This window comes from Pelobates fuscus, chromosome 10 (genome assembly GCF_036172605.1).
Source record: "Pelobates fuscus isolate aPelFus1 chromosome 10, aPelFus1.pri, whole genome shotgun sequence".
Lineage (NCBI taxonomy): Eukaryota > Metazoa > Chordata > Amphibia > Anura > Pelobatidae > Pelobates > Pelobates fuscus.
In genome coordinates this window covers 152650141-152669358 of record NC_086326.1, presented here as the reverse complement: position 1 = coordinate 152669358, position 19218 = coordinate 152650141, and the positions used below count along the sequence as shown (strand labels likewise).

General features: G+C 29.8%; 1 protein-coding gene across 1 annotated transcript in view; it reads right to left on the bottom strand.

Annotated features, from left to right (window-relative positions):
* Positions 1-15318, bottom strand: part of LOC134574878 (zinc finger protein 665-like) — a 125966-nt gene extending 110648 nt beyond the window's left edge. The window contains exons 1-2 of the mRNA XM_063433926.1: positions 15266-15318; positions 1905-2013 (exon numbers count right to left, since the gene is read on the bottom strand). Of these exons, the coding sequence (XP_063289996.1) occupies positions 1905-1982 (78 nt within the window). The 5' untranslated portion in view covers positions 1983-2013; positions 15266-15318. The remainder of the gene's footprint in view (positions 1-1904; positions 2014-15265) is intronic.
* Between the last annotated feature and the right edge of the window lie 3900 nt (positions 15319-19218).

Sequence of the window (19218 nt, the reverse complement as noted above, 5' to 3'; positions counted from 1 at the left end):
GTAGATGATCTCCATACTGACATTACCCAGAAGCCCTCACCTCTCCAGTCAGCAGGCAGATGATCTCCATACTGACATTACCCAGAATCCCTCACCTCTCCAGTCAGCAGGTAGATGATCTCCATGGTGACATTACCCAGAATCCCTCACCTCTCCAGTCAGCAGGTAGATGATCTCCATAATGACATTACCCAGAATCCCTCACCTCCAGTCAGCAGGTAGATGATCTCCATACTGACATTACCCAGAATCCCTCACCTCTCCAGTCAGCAGGTATATGATCTCCATGGTGACATTACCCAGAATCCCTCACCTCTCCAGTCAGCAGGTAGATGATCTCCATAATGACATTACCCAGAATCCCTCACCTCTCCAGTCAGCAGGTAGATGATCTCCATAATGACATTACCCAGAATCCCTCACCTCTCCAGTCAGCAGGTAGATGATCTCCATACTGACATTACCCAGAATCCCTCACCTCTCCAGCCAGCAGGTAGATGATCTCCATAAGGACATTACCCAGAATCCCTCACCTCTCCAGTCAGCAGGTAGATGATCTCCATACTGACATTACCCAGAATCCCTCACCTCTCCAGTCAGCAGGTAGATGATCTCCATACTGACATTACCCAGAATCCCTCACCTCTCCAGTCAGCAGGTAGATGATCTCCATACTGACATTACCCAGAATCCCTCACCTCTCCAGTCAGCAGGTAGATGATCTCCATACTGACATTACCCAGAATCCCTCACCTCTCCAGTCAGCAGGTAGATGATCTCCATAATAACATTACCCAGAATCCCTCACCTCTCCAGTCAGCAGGTAGATGATCTCCATGGTGACATTACCCAGAATCCCTCACCTCTCCAGTCAGCAGGTAGATGATCTCCATGGTGACATTACCCAGAATCCCTCACCTCTCCAGTCAGCAGGTAGATGATCTCCATACTGACATTACCCAGAATCCCTCACCTCTCCAGTCAGCAGGTAGATGATCTCCATGGTGACATTACCCAGAATCCCTCACCTCTCCAGTCAGCAGGTAGATGATCTCCATAATGACATTACCCAGAATCCCTCACCTCCAGTCAGCAGGTAGATGATCTCCATACTGACATTACCCAGAATCCCTCACCTCTCCAGTCAGCAGGTAGATGATCTCCATACTGACATTACCCAGAATCCCTCACCTCTCCAGTCAGCAGGTAGATGATCTCCATAATGACATTACCCAGAATCCCTCACCTCTCCAGTCAGCAGGTAGATGATCTCCATAATGACATTACCCAGAATCCCTCACCTCTCCAGTCAGCAGGTAGATGATCTCCATAATGACATTACCCAGAATCCCTCACCTCTCCAGTCAGCAGGTAGATAATCTCCATACTGACATTACCCAGAATCCCTCACCTCTCCAGTCAGCAGGTAGATGATCTCCATAATGACATTACCCAGAATCCCTCACCTCCAGTCAGCAGGTAGATGATCTCCATACTGACATTACCCAGAATCCCTCACCTCTCCAGCCAGCAGGTAGATGATCTCCATAATGACATTACCCAGAATCCCTCACCTCTCCAGCCAGCAGGTAGATGATCTCCATACTGACATTACCCAGAATCCCTCACCTCTCCAGTCAGCAGGTAGATGATCTCCATAATGACATTACCCAGAATCCCTCACCTCTCCAGTCAGCAGGTAGATGATCTCCATGGTGACATTACCCAGAATCCCTCACCTCTCCAGTCAGCAGGTAGATGATCTCCATACTGACATTACCCAGAATCCCTCACCTCTCCAGTCAGCAGGTAGATGATCTCCATAATGACATTACCCAGAATCCCTCACCTCTCCAGTCAGCAGGTAGATGATCTCCATAATGACATTACCCAGAATCCCTCACCTCTCCAGTCAGCAGGTAGATGATCTCCAAGGTGATACTCAAGATTCTCTCAGACACCTGATTCCCCTTCTTGTTCATTATCAAGGATTGTATATATTCAGTTTAATTTCTAGATAAATATAAAAAAAAAAATGAAAAATATATATATCAGTAAATTCCTCCTTAGTGAAATATCTGGTCACCATGCAGTAAGAGGGACAGGAGTGAGGGACTGTGGTTAATTTGTGTCACTGTCATCCTACACAATATGAAATCATTTGACAACATAAAATACGTTTCACTCCAGGCACATTTCATTCAATTTCCAGTGAAAGTAACAACCTGGAATATTAACAAATAGGGAGAGATTTATCAAAGTGTTCTCTTCTAAAAACTGGCGCAAAGAACGTAACAGGGGAAAATTCACTGATGGAACGTGTGACGTCCTGTGGCCACTCCTCAGATAGCCACTGGATGTGCTTCCCTGGGCAGTGTTGACATTCAGCTGAATGTTCCTCATAGAGATGCATATTCAATGCATCTCTATGAGGAGAAACTGATTGGCCAGAATGGTATTTGGCCCCGCCCAATCCCGATTAAACGCTTTTCCTTTGACAGGGATTCCCAATCCGTGGTATGGCCTGCAATTCAGTGCCCCTGGGTTACGCAAAAAACTTTGGGTAATTGCGGCGGTGTAGGCCGTCGCATGGGCTGTGAACCGCTGGCTGAGTCTATCAGGTGACTCATGCACTTTGGGTCACCCAATACACATGTATGTGTTTTTGTGTATCTGTGTGTGTGTGTGTATCTGCATGTGTGTCAGTGTGTGTATGTGTCTGTGCGTCAGTCTATATGTCTGTGGGAGAGCGGAGGCGGGAAGCCAGGGGAGAGCGGACGCGGCCGGCCGTGGGAGAGCAGAGGTGGACGGCCGGGCGCACAGGCAACAGCAGCCCCACTGGAACCCATGGAAAGATTATCCACTCCAGCTCTCCAAAAGGTAGGGAGGCTGAGTGGGTTTCAATCAAAATAACTTTAAAAGAAAATCAACTTCTGAGTGTCTCTCTGTCTGCGAGTTTGTGGCCGTGCTTGTCTGTCTGCATGCTTGTCTGTTATGAGATCTGACCTGCAGTATGTGAATATATTGATATATAATTATTATATAATGTAAATATAAAGATATATATATCATACACTGTGTACGTACGCTGTTATTAATGAGATCTGACCTGCAGTATGTGACTATATTGATATATAATTATTATATAATGTAAATATAAAGATATATATATATTACACGGTGTACGTACGCTGTTATTAATGAGATCTGACCTGCAGTGTGTGAATATATTGATATATAATTATTATATAATGTAAATATAAAGATATATATATCATACACGGTGTACGTACGCTGTTATTAATGAGATCTGACCTGCAGTATGTGAATATATTGATATATAATTATTATATAATGTAAATATAAAGATATATATATCATACACTGTGTACGTACGCTGTTATTAATGAGATCTGACCTGCAGTGTGTGAATATATTGATATATAATTATTATATAATGTAAATATAAAGATATATATATCATACACGGTGTACGTACGCTGTTATTAATGAGATCTGACCTGCAGTATGTGAATATATTGATATATAATTATTATATAATGTAAATATAAAGATATATATATCATACACTGTGTACGTACGCTGTTATTAATGAGATCTGACCTGCAGTGTGTGAATATATTGATATATAATTATTATATAATGTAAATATAAAGATATATATATCATACACTGTGTACGTACGCTGTTATTAATGAGATCTGACCTGCAGTGTGTGAATATATTGATATATAATTATTATATAATGTAAATATAAAGATATATATATCATACACTGTGTACGTACGCTGTTATTAATGAGATCTGACCTGCAGTGTGTGAATATATTGATATATAATTATTATATAATGTAAATATAAAGATATATATATCATACACTGTGTACGTACGCTGTTATTAATGAGATCTGACCTGCAGTGTGTGAATATATTGATATATAATTATTATATAATGTAAATATAAAGATATATATATCATACACTGTGTACGTACGCTGTTATTAATGAGATCTGACCTGCAGTGTGTGAATATAGTGATATATAATTATTATATAATGTAAATATAAAGATATATATATCATACACTGTGTACGTACGCTGTTATTAATGAGATCTGACCTGCAGTATGTAAATATATTGATATATAATTATTATATAATGTAAATATAAAGATATATATATCATACACAGTGTACGTACGCTGTTATTAATGAGATCTGACCTGCAGTGTGTGAATATATTGATATATAATTATTATATAATGTAAATATAAAGATATATATATCATACACTGTGTACGTACGCTGTTATTAATGAGATCTGACCTGCAGTGTGTGAATATAGTGATATATAATTATTATATAATGTAAATATAAAGATATATATATCATACACAGTGTACGTACGCTGTTATTAATGAGATCTGACCTGCAGTGTGTGAATATATTGATATATAATTATTATATAATGTAAATATAAAGATATATATATCATACACTGTGTACGTACGCTGTTATTAATGAGATCTGACCTGCAGTGTGTGAATATAGTGATATATAATTATTATATAATGTAAATATAAAGATATATATATCATACACAGTGTACGTACGCTGTTATTAATGAGATCTGACCTGCAGTGTGTGAATATATTGATATATAATTATTATATAATGTAAATATAAAGATATATATATCATACACTGTGTACGTACGCTGTTATTAATGAGATCTGACCTGCAGTGTGTGAATATATTGATATATAATTATTATATAATGTAAATATAAAGATATATATATCATACACTGTGTACGTACGCTGTTATTAATGAGATCTGACCTGCAGTATGTAAATATATTGATATATAATTATTATATAATGTAAATATAAAGATATATATATCATACACTGTGTACGTACGCTGATATTAATGAGATCTGACCTGCAGTGTGTGAATATATTGATATATAATTATTATATAATGTAAATATAAAGATATATATATCATACATGGTGTACGTACGCTGTTATTAATGAGATCTGACCTGCAGTATGTGAATATATTGATATATAATTATTATATAATGTAAATATAAAGATATATATATCATACACGGTGTACGTACGCTGTTATTAATGAGATCTGACCTGCAGTGTGTGAATATAGTGATATATAATTATTATATAATGTAAATATAAAGATATATATATCATACACAGTGTACGTACGCTGTTATTAATGAGATCTGACCTGCAGTGTGTGAATATATTGATATATAATTATTATATAATGTAAATATAAAGATATATATATCATACACTGTGTACGTACGCTGTTATTAATGAGATCTGACCTGCAGTATGTAAATATATTGATATATAATTATTATATAATGTAAATATAAAGATATATATATCATACACTGTGTACGTACGCTGTTATTAATGAGATCTGACCTGCAGTGTGTGAATATATTGATATATAATTATTATATAATGTAAATATAAAGATATATATATCATACACTGTGTACGTACGCTGTTATTAATGAGATCTGACCTGCAGTGTGTGAATATATTGATATATAATTATTATATAATGTAAATATAAAGATATATATATCATACACTGTGTACGTACGCTGTTATTAATGAGATCTGACCTGCAGTGTGTGAATATATTGATATATAATTATTATATAATGTAAATATAAAGATATATATATCATACACTGTGTACGTACGCTGTTATTAATGAGATCTGACCTGCAGTGTGTGAATATATTGATATATAATTATTATATAATGTAAATATAAAGATATATATATCATACACGGTGTACGTACGCTGTTATTAATGAGATCTGACCTGCAGTGTGTGAATATATTGATATATAATTATTATATAATGTAAATATAAAGATATATATATCATACATGGTGTACGTACGCAGTTATTAATGAGATCTGACCTGCAGTATGGGAATATATTGATATATAATTATTATATAATGTAAATATAAAGATATATATATCATACACTGTGTACGTACGCTGTTATTAATGAGATCTGACCTGCAGTGTGTGAATATAGTGATATATAATTATTATATAATGTAAATATAAAGATATATATATCATACACGGTGTACGTACACGGTTATTAATGAGATCTGACCTGCAGTATGTGAATATATTGATATATAATTATTATATAATGTAAATATAAAGATATATATATCATACACTGTGTACGTACGCTGTTATTAATGAGATCTGACCTGCAGTGTGTGAATATATTGATATATAATTATTATATAATGTAAATATAAAGATATATATATCATACACTGTGTACGTACGCTGTTATTAATGAGATCTGACCTGCAGTGTGTGAATATATTGATATATAATTATTATATAATGTAAATATAAAGATATATATATCATACACGGTGTACGTACGCTGTTATTAATGAGATCTGACCTGCAGTATGTGAATATATTGATATATAATTATTATATAATGTAAATATAAAGATATATATATCATACACTGTGTACGTACGCTGTTATTAATGAGATCTGACCTGCAGTGTGTGAATATATTGATATATAATTATTATATAATGTAAATATAAAGATATATATATCATACACGGTGTACGTACGCTGTTATTAATGAGATCTGACCTGCAGTGTGTGAATATATTGATATATAATTATTATATAATGTAAATATAAAGATATATATATCATACACGGTGTACGTACGCTGTTATTAATGAGATCTGACCTGCAGTGTGTGAATATATTGATATATAATTATTATATAATGTAAATATAAAGATATATATATCATACACTGTGTACGTACGCTGTTATTAATGAGATCTGACCTGCAGTGTGTGAATATATTGATATATAATTATTATATAATGTAAATATAAAGATATATATATCATACACGGTGTACGTACGCTGTTATTAATGAGATCTGACCTGCAGTGTGTGAATATATTGATATATAATTATTATATAATGTAAATATAAAGATATATATATCATACACAGTGTACGTACACGGTTATTAATGAGATCTGACCTGCAGTGTGTGAATATATTGATATATAATTATTATATAATGTAAATATAAAGATATATATATCATACACTGTGTACGTACGCTGTTATTAATGAGATCTGACCTGCGGTATGTGAATATATTGATATATAATTATTATATAATGTAAATATAAAGATATATATATCATACACTGTGTACGTACGCTGTTATTAATGAGATCTGACCTGCAGTGTGTGAATATATTGATATATAATTATTATATAATGTAAATATAAAGATATATATATATTACACGGTGTACGTACGCTGTTATTAATGAGATCTGACCTGCAGTGTGTGAATATATTGATATATAATTATTATATAATGTAAATATAAAGATATATATATCATACACTGTGTACGTACGCTGTTATTAATGAGATCTGACCTGCAGTGTGTGAATATATTGATATATAATTATTATATAATGTAAATATAAAGATATATATATCATACACGGTGTACGTACGCTGTTATTAATGATATCTGACCTGCAGTATGTGAATATATTGATATATAATTATTATATAATGTAAATATAAAGATATATATATCATACACGGTGTACGTACGCTGTTATTAATGAGATCTGACCTGCAGTATGTGAATATATTGATATATAATTATTATATAATGTAAATATAAAGATATATATATCATACATGGTGTACGTACGCTGTTATTAATGAGATCTGACCTGCAGTATGTGAATATATTGATATATAATTATTATATAATGTAAATATAAAGATATATATATATCATACACTGTGTACGTACGCTGTTATTAATGAGATCTGACCTGCAGTATGGGAATATATTGATATATAATTATTATATAATGTAAATATAAAGATATATATATCATACACTGTGTACGTACGCTGTTATTAATGAGATCTGACCTGCAGTGTGTGAATATAGTGATATATAATTATTATATAATGTAAATATAAAGATATATATATCATACACTGTGTACGTACGCTGTTATTAATGAGATCTGACCTGCAGTGTGTGAATATATTGATATATAATTATTATATAATGTAAATATAAAGATATATATATCATACACTGTGTACGTACGCTGTTATTAATGAGATCTGACCTGCAGTATGTGAATATATTGATATATAATTATTATATAATGTAAATATAAAGATATATATATCATACACTGTGTACGTACGCTGTTATTAATGAGATCTGACCGGCAGTATGTGAATATATTGATATATAATTATTATATAATGTAAATATAAAGATATATATATCATACACTGTGTACGTACACGGTTATTAATGAGATCTGACCGGCAGTATGGGAATATATTGATATATAATTATTATATAATGTAAATATAAAGATATATATATCATACACTGTGTACGTACGCTGTTATTAATGAGATCTGACCTGCAGTGTGTGAATATATTGATATATAATTATTATATAATGTAAATATAAAGATATATATATCATACACTGTGTACGTACGCTGTTATTAATGAGATCTGACCTGCAGTATGTGAATATATTGATATATAATTATTATATAATGTAAATATAAAGATATATATATCATACACGGTGTACGTACGCTGTTATTAATGAGATCTGACCTGCAGTATGTGAATATATTGATATATAATTATTATATAATGTAAATATAAAGATATATATATCATACACTGTGTACGTACGCTGTTATTAATGAGATCTGACCTGCAGTATGTGAATATATTGATATATAATTATTATATAATGTAAATATAAAGATATATATATCATACACTGTGTACGTACACGGTTATTAATGAGATCTGACCTGCAGTATGTGAATATATTGATATATAATTATTATATAATGTAAATATAAAGATATATATATCATACACTGTGTACGTACGCTGTTATTAATGAGATCTGACCGGCAGTATGTGAATATATTGATATATAATTATTATATAATGTAAATATAAAGATATATATATCATACACGGTGTACGTACACGGTTATTAATGAGATCTGACCGGCAGTATGTGAATATATTGATATATAATTATTATATAATGTAAATATAAAGATATATATATCATACACGGTGTACGTACACGGTTATTAATGAGATCTGACCTGCAGTGTGTGACTATATTGATATATAATTATTATATAATGTAAATATAAAGATATATATATCATACACGGTGTACGTACGCTGTTATTAATGAGATCTGACCTGCAGTATGTGAATATATTGATATATAATTATTATATAATGTAAATATAAAGATATATATATCATACATGGTGTACGTACACGGTTATTAATGAGATCTGACCTGCAGTATGTGAATATATTGATATATAATTATTATATAATGTAAATATAAAGATATATATATCATACACTGTGTACGTACGCTGTTATTAATGAGATCTGACCTGCAGTGTGTGAATATATTGATATATAATTATTATATAATGTAAATATAAAGATATATATATCATACACTGTGTACGTACGCTGTTATTAATGAGATCTGACCTGCAGTGTGTGAATATATTGATATATAATTATTATATAATGTAAATATAAAGATATATATATCATACACGGTGTACGTACGCTGTTATTAATGAGATCTGACCTGCAGTGTGTGAATATATTGATATATAATTATTATATAATGTAAATATAAAGATATATATATCATACACTGTGTACGTACGCTGTTATTAATGAGATCTGACCTGCAGTGTGTGAATATATTGATATATAATTATTATATAATGTAAATATAAAGATATATATATCATACACGGTGTACGTACACGGTTATTAATGAGATCTGACCTGCAGTGTGTGAATATATTGATATATAATTATTATATAATGTAAATATAAAGATATATATATCATACACTGTGTACGTACGCTGTTATTAATGAGATCTGACCTGCAGTGTGTGAATATAGTGATATATAATTATTATATAATGTAAATATAAAGATATATATATCATACACGGTGTACGTACACGGTTATTAATGAGATCTGACCTGCAGTATGTGAATATATTGATATATAATTATTATATAATGTAAATATAAAGATATATATATCATACACGGTGTACGTACGCTGTTATTAATGAGATCTGACCTGCAGTGTGTGAATATAGTGATATATAATTATTATATAATGTAAATATAAAGATATATATATCATACACTGTGTACGTACGCTGTTATTAATGAGATCTGACCTGCAGTGTGTGAATATATTGATATATAATTATTATATAATGTAAATATAAAGATATATATATCATACACGGTGTACGTACACGGTTATTAATGAGATCTGACCTGCAGTATGTGAATATATTGATATATAATTATTATATAATGTAAATATAAAGATATATATATCATACACTGTGTACGTACGCTGTTATTAATGAGATCTGACCTGCAGTGTGTGAATATATTGATATATAATTATTATATAATGTAAATATAAAGATATATATATCATACACTGTGTACGTACGCTGTTATTAATGAGATCTGACCTGCAGTATGTGAATATATTGATATATAATTATTATATAATGTAAATATAAAGATATATATATCATACACGGTGTACGTACGCTGTTATTAATGAGATCTGACCTGCAGTGTGTGAATATAGTGATATATAATTATTATATAATGTAAATATAAAGATATATATATCATACACTGTGTACGTACGCTGTTATTAATGAGATCTGACCTGCAGTGTGTGAATATATTGATATATAATTATTATATAATGTAAATATAAAGATATATATATCATACACTGTGTACGTACGCTGTTATTAATGAGATCTGACCTGCAGTGTGTGAATATAGTGATATATAATTATTATATAATGTAAATATAAAGATATATATATCATACACTGTGTACGTACGCTGTTATTAATGAGATCTGACCTGCAGTGTGTGAATATATTGATATATAATTATTATATAATGTAAATATAAAGATATATATATCATACACGGTGTACGTACGCTGTTATTAATGAGATCTGACCTGCAGTATGTGAATATATTGATATATAATTATTATATAATGTAAATATAAAGATATATATATCATACACTGTGTACGTACACGGTTATTAATGAGATCTGACCTGCAGTATGTGAATATATTGATATATAATTATTATATAATGTAAATATAAAGATATATATATCATACACTGTGTACGTACACGGTTATTAATGAGATCTGACCTGCAGTATGTGAATATATTGATATATAATTATTATATAATGTAAATATAAAGATATATATATCATACACTGTGTACGTACGCTGTTATTAATGAGATCTGACCTGCAGTGTGTGAATATATTGATATATAATTATTATATAATGTAAATATAAAGATATATATATCATACACGGTGTGCGTACGCTGTTATTAATGAGATCTGACCTGCAGTATGTGAATATATTGATATAGAATTATTATATAATGTAAATATAAAGATATATATATCATACACTGTGTACGTACGCTGTTATTAATGAGATCTGACCTGCAGTATGTGAATATATTGATATATAATTATTATATAATGTAAATATAAAGATATATATATCATACACTGTGTACGTACGCTGTTATTAATGAGATCTGACCTGCAGTGTGTGAATATATTGATATATAATTATTATATAATGTAAATATAAAGATATATATATCATACACGGTGTGCGTACGCTGTTATTAATGAGATCTGACCTGCAGTGTGTGAATATATTGATATATAATTATTATATAATGTAAATATAAAGATATATATATCATACACGGTGTACGTACGCTGTTATTAATGAGATCTGACCTGCAGTGTGTGAATATATTGATATATAATTATTATATAATGTAAATATAAAGATATATATATCATACACTGTGTACGTACGCTGTTATTAATGAGATCTGACCTGCAGTGTGTGAATATATTGATATATAATTATTATATAATGTAAATATAAAGATATATATATCATACACGGTGTACGTACGCTGTTATTAATGAGATCTGACCTGCAGTGTGTGAATATATTGATATATAATTATTATATAATGTAAATATAAAGATATATATATCATACACGGTGTACGTACGCTGTTATTAATGAGATCTGACCTGCAGTGTGTGAATATATTGATATATAATTATTATATAATGTAAATATAAAGATATATATATCATACACTGTGTACGTACGCTGTTATTAATGAGATCTGACCTGCAGTGTGTGAATATATTGATATATAATTATTATATAATGTAAATATAAAGATATATATATCATACACTGTGTACGTACACGGTTATTAATGAGATCTGACCTGCAGTATGTGAATATATTGATATATAATTATTATATAATGTAAATATAAAGATATATATATCATACACTGTGTACGTACGCTGTTATTAATGAGATCTGACCTGCAGTGTGTGAATATATTGATATATAATTATTATATAATGTAAATATAAAGATATATATATCATACACGGTGTGCGTACGCTGTTATTAATGAGATCTGACCTGCAGTATGTGAATATATTGATATATAATTATTATATAATGTAAATATAAAGATATATATATCATACACTGTGTACGTACGCTGTTATTAATGAGATCTGACCTGCAGTATGTGAATATATTGATATATAATTATTATATAATGTAAATATAAAGATATATATATCATACACTGTGTACGTACGCTGTTATTAATGAGATCTGACCTGCAGTGTGTGAATATATTGATATATAATTATTATATAATGTAAATATAAAGATATATATATCATACACGGTGTGCGTACGCTGTTATTAATGAGATCTGACCTGCAGTGTGTGAATATATTGATATATAATTATTATATAATGTAAATATAAAGATATATATATCATACACGGTGTACGTACGCTGTTATTAATGAGATCTGACCTGCAGTGTGTGAATATATTGATATATAATTATTATATAATGTAAATATAAAGATATATATATCATACACTGTGTACGTACGCTGTTATTAATGAGATCTGACCTGCAGTGTGTGAATATATTGATATATAATTATTATATAATGTAAATATAAAGATATATATATCATACACGGTGTACGTACGCTGTTATTAATGAGATCTGACCTGCAGTGTGTGAATATATTGATATATAATTATTATATAATGTAAATATAAAGATATATATATCATACACGGTGTACGTACGCTGTTATTAATGAGATCTGACCTGCAGTGTGTGAATATATTGATATATAATTATTATATAATGTAAATATAAAGATATATATATCATACACTGTGTACGTACGCTGTTATTAATGAGATCTGACCTGCAGTGTGTGAATATATTGATATATAATTATTATATAATGTAAATATAAAGATATATATATCATACACTGTGTACGTACACGGTTATTAATGAGATCTGACCTGCAGTATGGGAATATATTGATATATAATTATTATATAATGTAAATATAAAGATATATATATCATACACGGTGTACGTACGCTGTTATTAATGAGATCTGACCTGCAGTGTGTGAATATATTGATATATAATTATTATATAATGTAAATATAAAGATATATATATCATACACGGTGTACGTACGCTGTTATTAATGAGATCTGACCTGCAGTATGTGAATATATTGATATATAATTATTATATAATGTAAATATAAAGATATATATATCATACACGGTGTACGTACGCTGTTATTAATGAGATCTGACCTGCAGTGTGTGAATATATTGATATATAATTATTATATAATGTAAATATAAAGATATATATATCATACACTGTGTACGTACGCTGTTATTAATGAGATCTGACCTGCAGTGTGTGAATATATTGATATATAATTATTATATAATGTAAATATAAAGATATATATATCATACACTGTGTACGTACGCTGTTATTAATGAGATCTGACCTGCAGTATGTGAATATATTGATATATAATTATTATATAATGTAAATATAAAGATATATATATCATACACGGTGTACGTACGCTGTTATTAATGAGATCTGACCTGCAGTGTGTGAATATAGTGATATATAATTATTATATAATGTAAATATAAAGATATATATATCATACACGGTGTACGTACGCTGTTATTAATGAGATCTGACCTGCAGTATGTGAATATATTGATATATAATTATTATATAATGTAAATATAAAGATATATATATCATACACTGTGTACGTACACGGTTATTAATGAGATCTGACCTGCAGTGTGTGAATATATTGATATATAATTATTATATAATGTAAATATAAAGATATATATATCATACACTGTGTACGTACGCTGTTATTAATGAGATCTGACCTGCAGTGTGTGAATATATTGATATATAATTATTATATAATGTAAATATAAAGATATATATATCATACACTGTGTACGTACGCTGTTATTAATGAGATCTGACCTGCAGTATGTGAATATATTGATATATAATTATTATATAATGTAAATATAAAGATATATATATCATACACGGTGTACGTACGCTGTTATTAATGAGATCTGACCTGCAGTGTGTGAATATAGTGATATATAATTATTATATAATGTAAATATAAAGATATATATATCATACACGGTGTACGTACGCTGTTATTAATGAGATCTGACCTGCAGTATGTGAATATATTGATATATAATTATTATATAATGTAAATATAAAGATATATATATCATACACTGTGTACGTACACGGTTATTAATGAGATCTGACCTGCAGTGTGTGAATATATTGATATATAATTATTATATAATGTAAATATAAAGATATATATATCATACACTGTGTACGTACGCTGTTATTAATGAGATCTGACCTGCAGTGTGTGAATATATTGATATATAATTATTATATAATGTAAATATAAAGATATATATATCATACACGGTGTACGTACGCTGTTATTAATGAGATCTGACCTGCAGCAGCTGAAGCTCTTTCAGCACAATAAGGAAATGAGACCGGAAATGACCAACCCGGAAATAAACCATGCGTGTCACGTCTTTAATCACCTTGCGTTTCAAACGTTTCCTGGTTTCGGCCAATGAACGCGCTAAAGCTGTTATGTGACCCAGACTGCAATGCATGCCGGGACTTGTAGTGTTTGCGCTATTTATGTAACTCAGAGGTCCTGATTATTGAGCTTGGACTGCAATTCCCGAGATGCACTGCGCAGCCTGCTCTCTAAGGGAATTCAGTCCTTATAATAATAATAATAATATAATATCATAATATAGTAATATAATAATATAGTAATATCATAATATCATAATAATAATATAATATAGTAATATCATAATATAGTAATATAATAATATAGTAATATCATAATATAATAATATAATAATATAATAATAATAATATAATATAATAATATCATAATATAGTAATATAATAATATAGTAATATCATAATATCATAATATAATAATAATAATATAATATAGTAATATCATAATATAGTAATATAATAATATAATAATATAATATAGTAATATCATAATATAGTAATATAATAATATAACAATATAGTAATATAATAATATAGTAATAGCATAATATAGTAATATGATAATATAATAATATAGTAATATCATAATATAGTAATATAATAATATAGTTATATAGTAATATCATAATATAGTAATCTAATAATATAATAATATAGTAATATAGTAATATCATAATATAGTACTCTAATAATATAATAATATAGTAATATAGTAATATCATAATATAGTAATATAATAATATAATAATATAGTAATTTAGTAATATCATAATATAGTAATATAATAATATAATAATAATAATATAATATAGTAATATCATAATATAGTAATCTAATAATATAATAATATAGTAATATAGTAATATCATAATATAGTAATCTAATAATATAATAATATGGTAATATAGTAATATCATAATATAGTAATATGATAATATAATAATATAGTAATATCATAATATAGTAATATAATAATATAGTTATATAGTAATATCATAATATAGTAATATAATAATATAATAATATAATATAGTAATATCATAATATAGTAATATAATAATATAACAATATAGTAATATAATAATATAGTAATAGCATAATATAGTAATATAATAATATAATAATATGGTAATATAGTAATATCATAATATAGTAATATGATAATATAATAATATAGTAATATCATAATATAGTAATATAATAATATAGTTATATAGTAATATCATAATATAGTAATATAATAATATAATAATATAGTAATATAGTAATATCATAATATAGTAATCTAATAATATAATAATATAGTAATATAGTAATATCATAATATAGTAATATAATAATATAATAATATAGTAATTTAGTAATATCATAATATAGTAATCTAATAATATAATATAGTAATATCATAATATAGTAATCTAATAATATAATAATATAGTAATATCATAATATAGTAATCTAATAATATAATAATATGGTAATATAGTAATATCATAATATAGTAATATGATAATATAATAATATAGTAATATCATAATATAGTAATATAATAATATAGTTATATAGTAATATCATAATATAGTAATCTTATAATATAATAATATAGTAATATAGTAATATCATAATATAGTAATCTAATAATATAATAATATAGTAATATCATAATATAGTAATCTAATAATATAATAATATAGTAATATAGTAATATCATAATATAGTAATCTAATAATATAATAATATAGTAATTTAGTAAAATCATAATGTAGTAATATAATAATATAATAATAATAATATAATATAGTAATAACATAATATAGTATTATAATAATATAATAATATAGTAATATAGTAATATAATAATATAATAATATAGTAATATAGTAATATCATAAAATAGTAATATAATAATATAATAATATAGTAATATAGTAATATCATAATATAGTAATATAATATTATATAGCCCAGCTATAATCTGATATAAAAAAAAACAGAGTATATAGGCGCTCGCTATAACGTGGTGAATCAGTGAGGGCTGCTGTATACAATACAAGTATTCCCAAAAACCTTGTATATTAGTGAAACAAAAAATATATCAAATATGGCGTATACTGCGCCCAAGGGTAATACGTACATACACCTCTGAGGGGAGAGTTGGTAAAATACCTCGGAATAATAAAACAGAGGAAAATAATAGTGCAATACAGTTTATAACAGTGCAAATATTTGTGCTGGGTAACTATAGGAAAATCACTCACAAAGAGCTCTACTTTGTTCAGCGTGGACGGTATAATCCCCGTCTAAGGATACAAGCTGGTACAGATGATTTTGATCCTCCAGATGAGAAGATGAAAAATAAAAGAGAGAGACACTCTGATAGTGTAGTAAGTACTGTAAATCCAGGATAGTTAAATAAAAGTATTGTACTTACAATTTGTAGAGCAAGACCTGCTCTAGTAATCACAGCATGGGTGGTACTATCCCCACCTAAGGATATGATGGAACCAGGTAGTCAGCAGGACATCGAAATGCAGGTAAAATAATAAAGGATAAATGGCTAAATGCAATATAAAATAAACTATTTTATTGTTATAAAATATAAAGCATATAAAAGTATAAGTCCAATTGTCCAAAGGGAAGGGTATCCCACTTGACGCGTTTCGCCTCTCCAGAGGCTTTATCAAAAGTGTGGGATGATTCCTCAGTGTCCTGCTGTCAGGATCGGGTCAGGGATCCAACACGCAGAGTACAAAGAGTAGCAGATACGTATACCGGTCCTTAGAATGGCCGGACTTAACGTATAACTACGATAGAATGGTCAGAGACAAGCCGAGGTCGAGGGAACGAGAAGACAGGTAAGCGAGAGACAAGCCGGGTCAAGGATAACAGAAAGACAGGAGAGTAAATACCAAAGCCGGGTCAGAACCAAAAGACAAGAGAATAACAAAGCACTGTGTGACTAGGCGGACTAGAACCACGACAGGGCAATGAGTAAATGAGAGAGCCACTGTTAAGTATCCTGGCTAGGGAGAGAAGACACGCCTCCGGCGAGTCCTGATTCGTCTCCCGAGATTTGAGTGACAGGACGTTCCGGGTTGGCGTCATGACGTCGACCTCCGGTCCTCCTGCTATAAAAGGAAGTGACTCCCTCGCGGCCGGCGTTAGCAAGACCGAGTGAACCGCGAGGGGCCGAGGAGACATGCCGTCCGGACGGATAAACTTCTAAGTCTCTACCTCTCTCAGAGGTAGAGGCTTCAGGTACCCTGACAGTACCCCCCCTCTCAGATACGCCCACCGGGCGGAAGGAGCCGGGGCGAGATGGGAAGCGGGAGTGAAATGCCCTGCGAAGGCGAGGAGCATGAACATCCTCTTGTGGTACCCAACTCCTCTCCTCAGGACCATAACCCTTCCAGTCAACCAAATATTGTACTCTCCCCCGGGAGACACGAGAATCAATAATGGAGTTAACCTCATACTCCTCCTGACCCTCCACCTGAACAGGGCGCGGAGGGGCGATTGTGGAGGAGAATCTGTTACAGATTAGAGGTTTCAGCAATGACACGTGAAAGGAGTTCGGGATGCGTAAAGTAGCTGGGAGAGCCAGACGATACGCCACTGGGTTAATTCGAGTCAAGATCCTGTAGGGGCCAATATAGCGAGGAGCGAATTTCATGGAAGGAACTTTAAGGCGAATATTCCTAGTACTCAACCAAACTCTATCACCTGGAACAAAATTCGGAGCCGCCCTTCTACGTTTGTCAGCATGTTTCTTAACCAGCATAGAATTGTGTAGAAGAATCTGTCGAGTCTGATCCCACAACTTCCTCAAATTGGCCACATGGACATCAACCGACGGCACTCC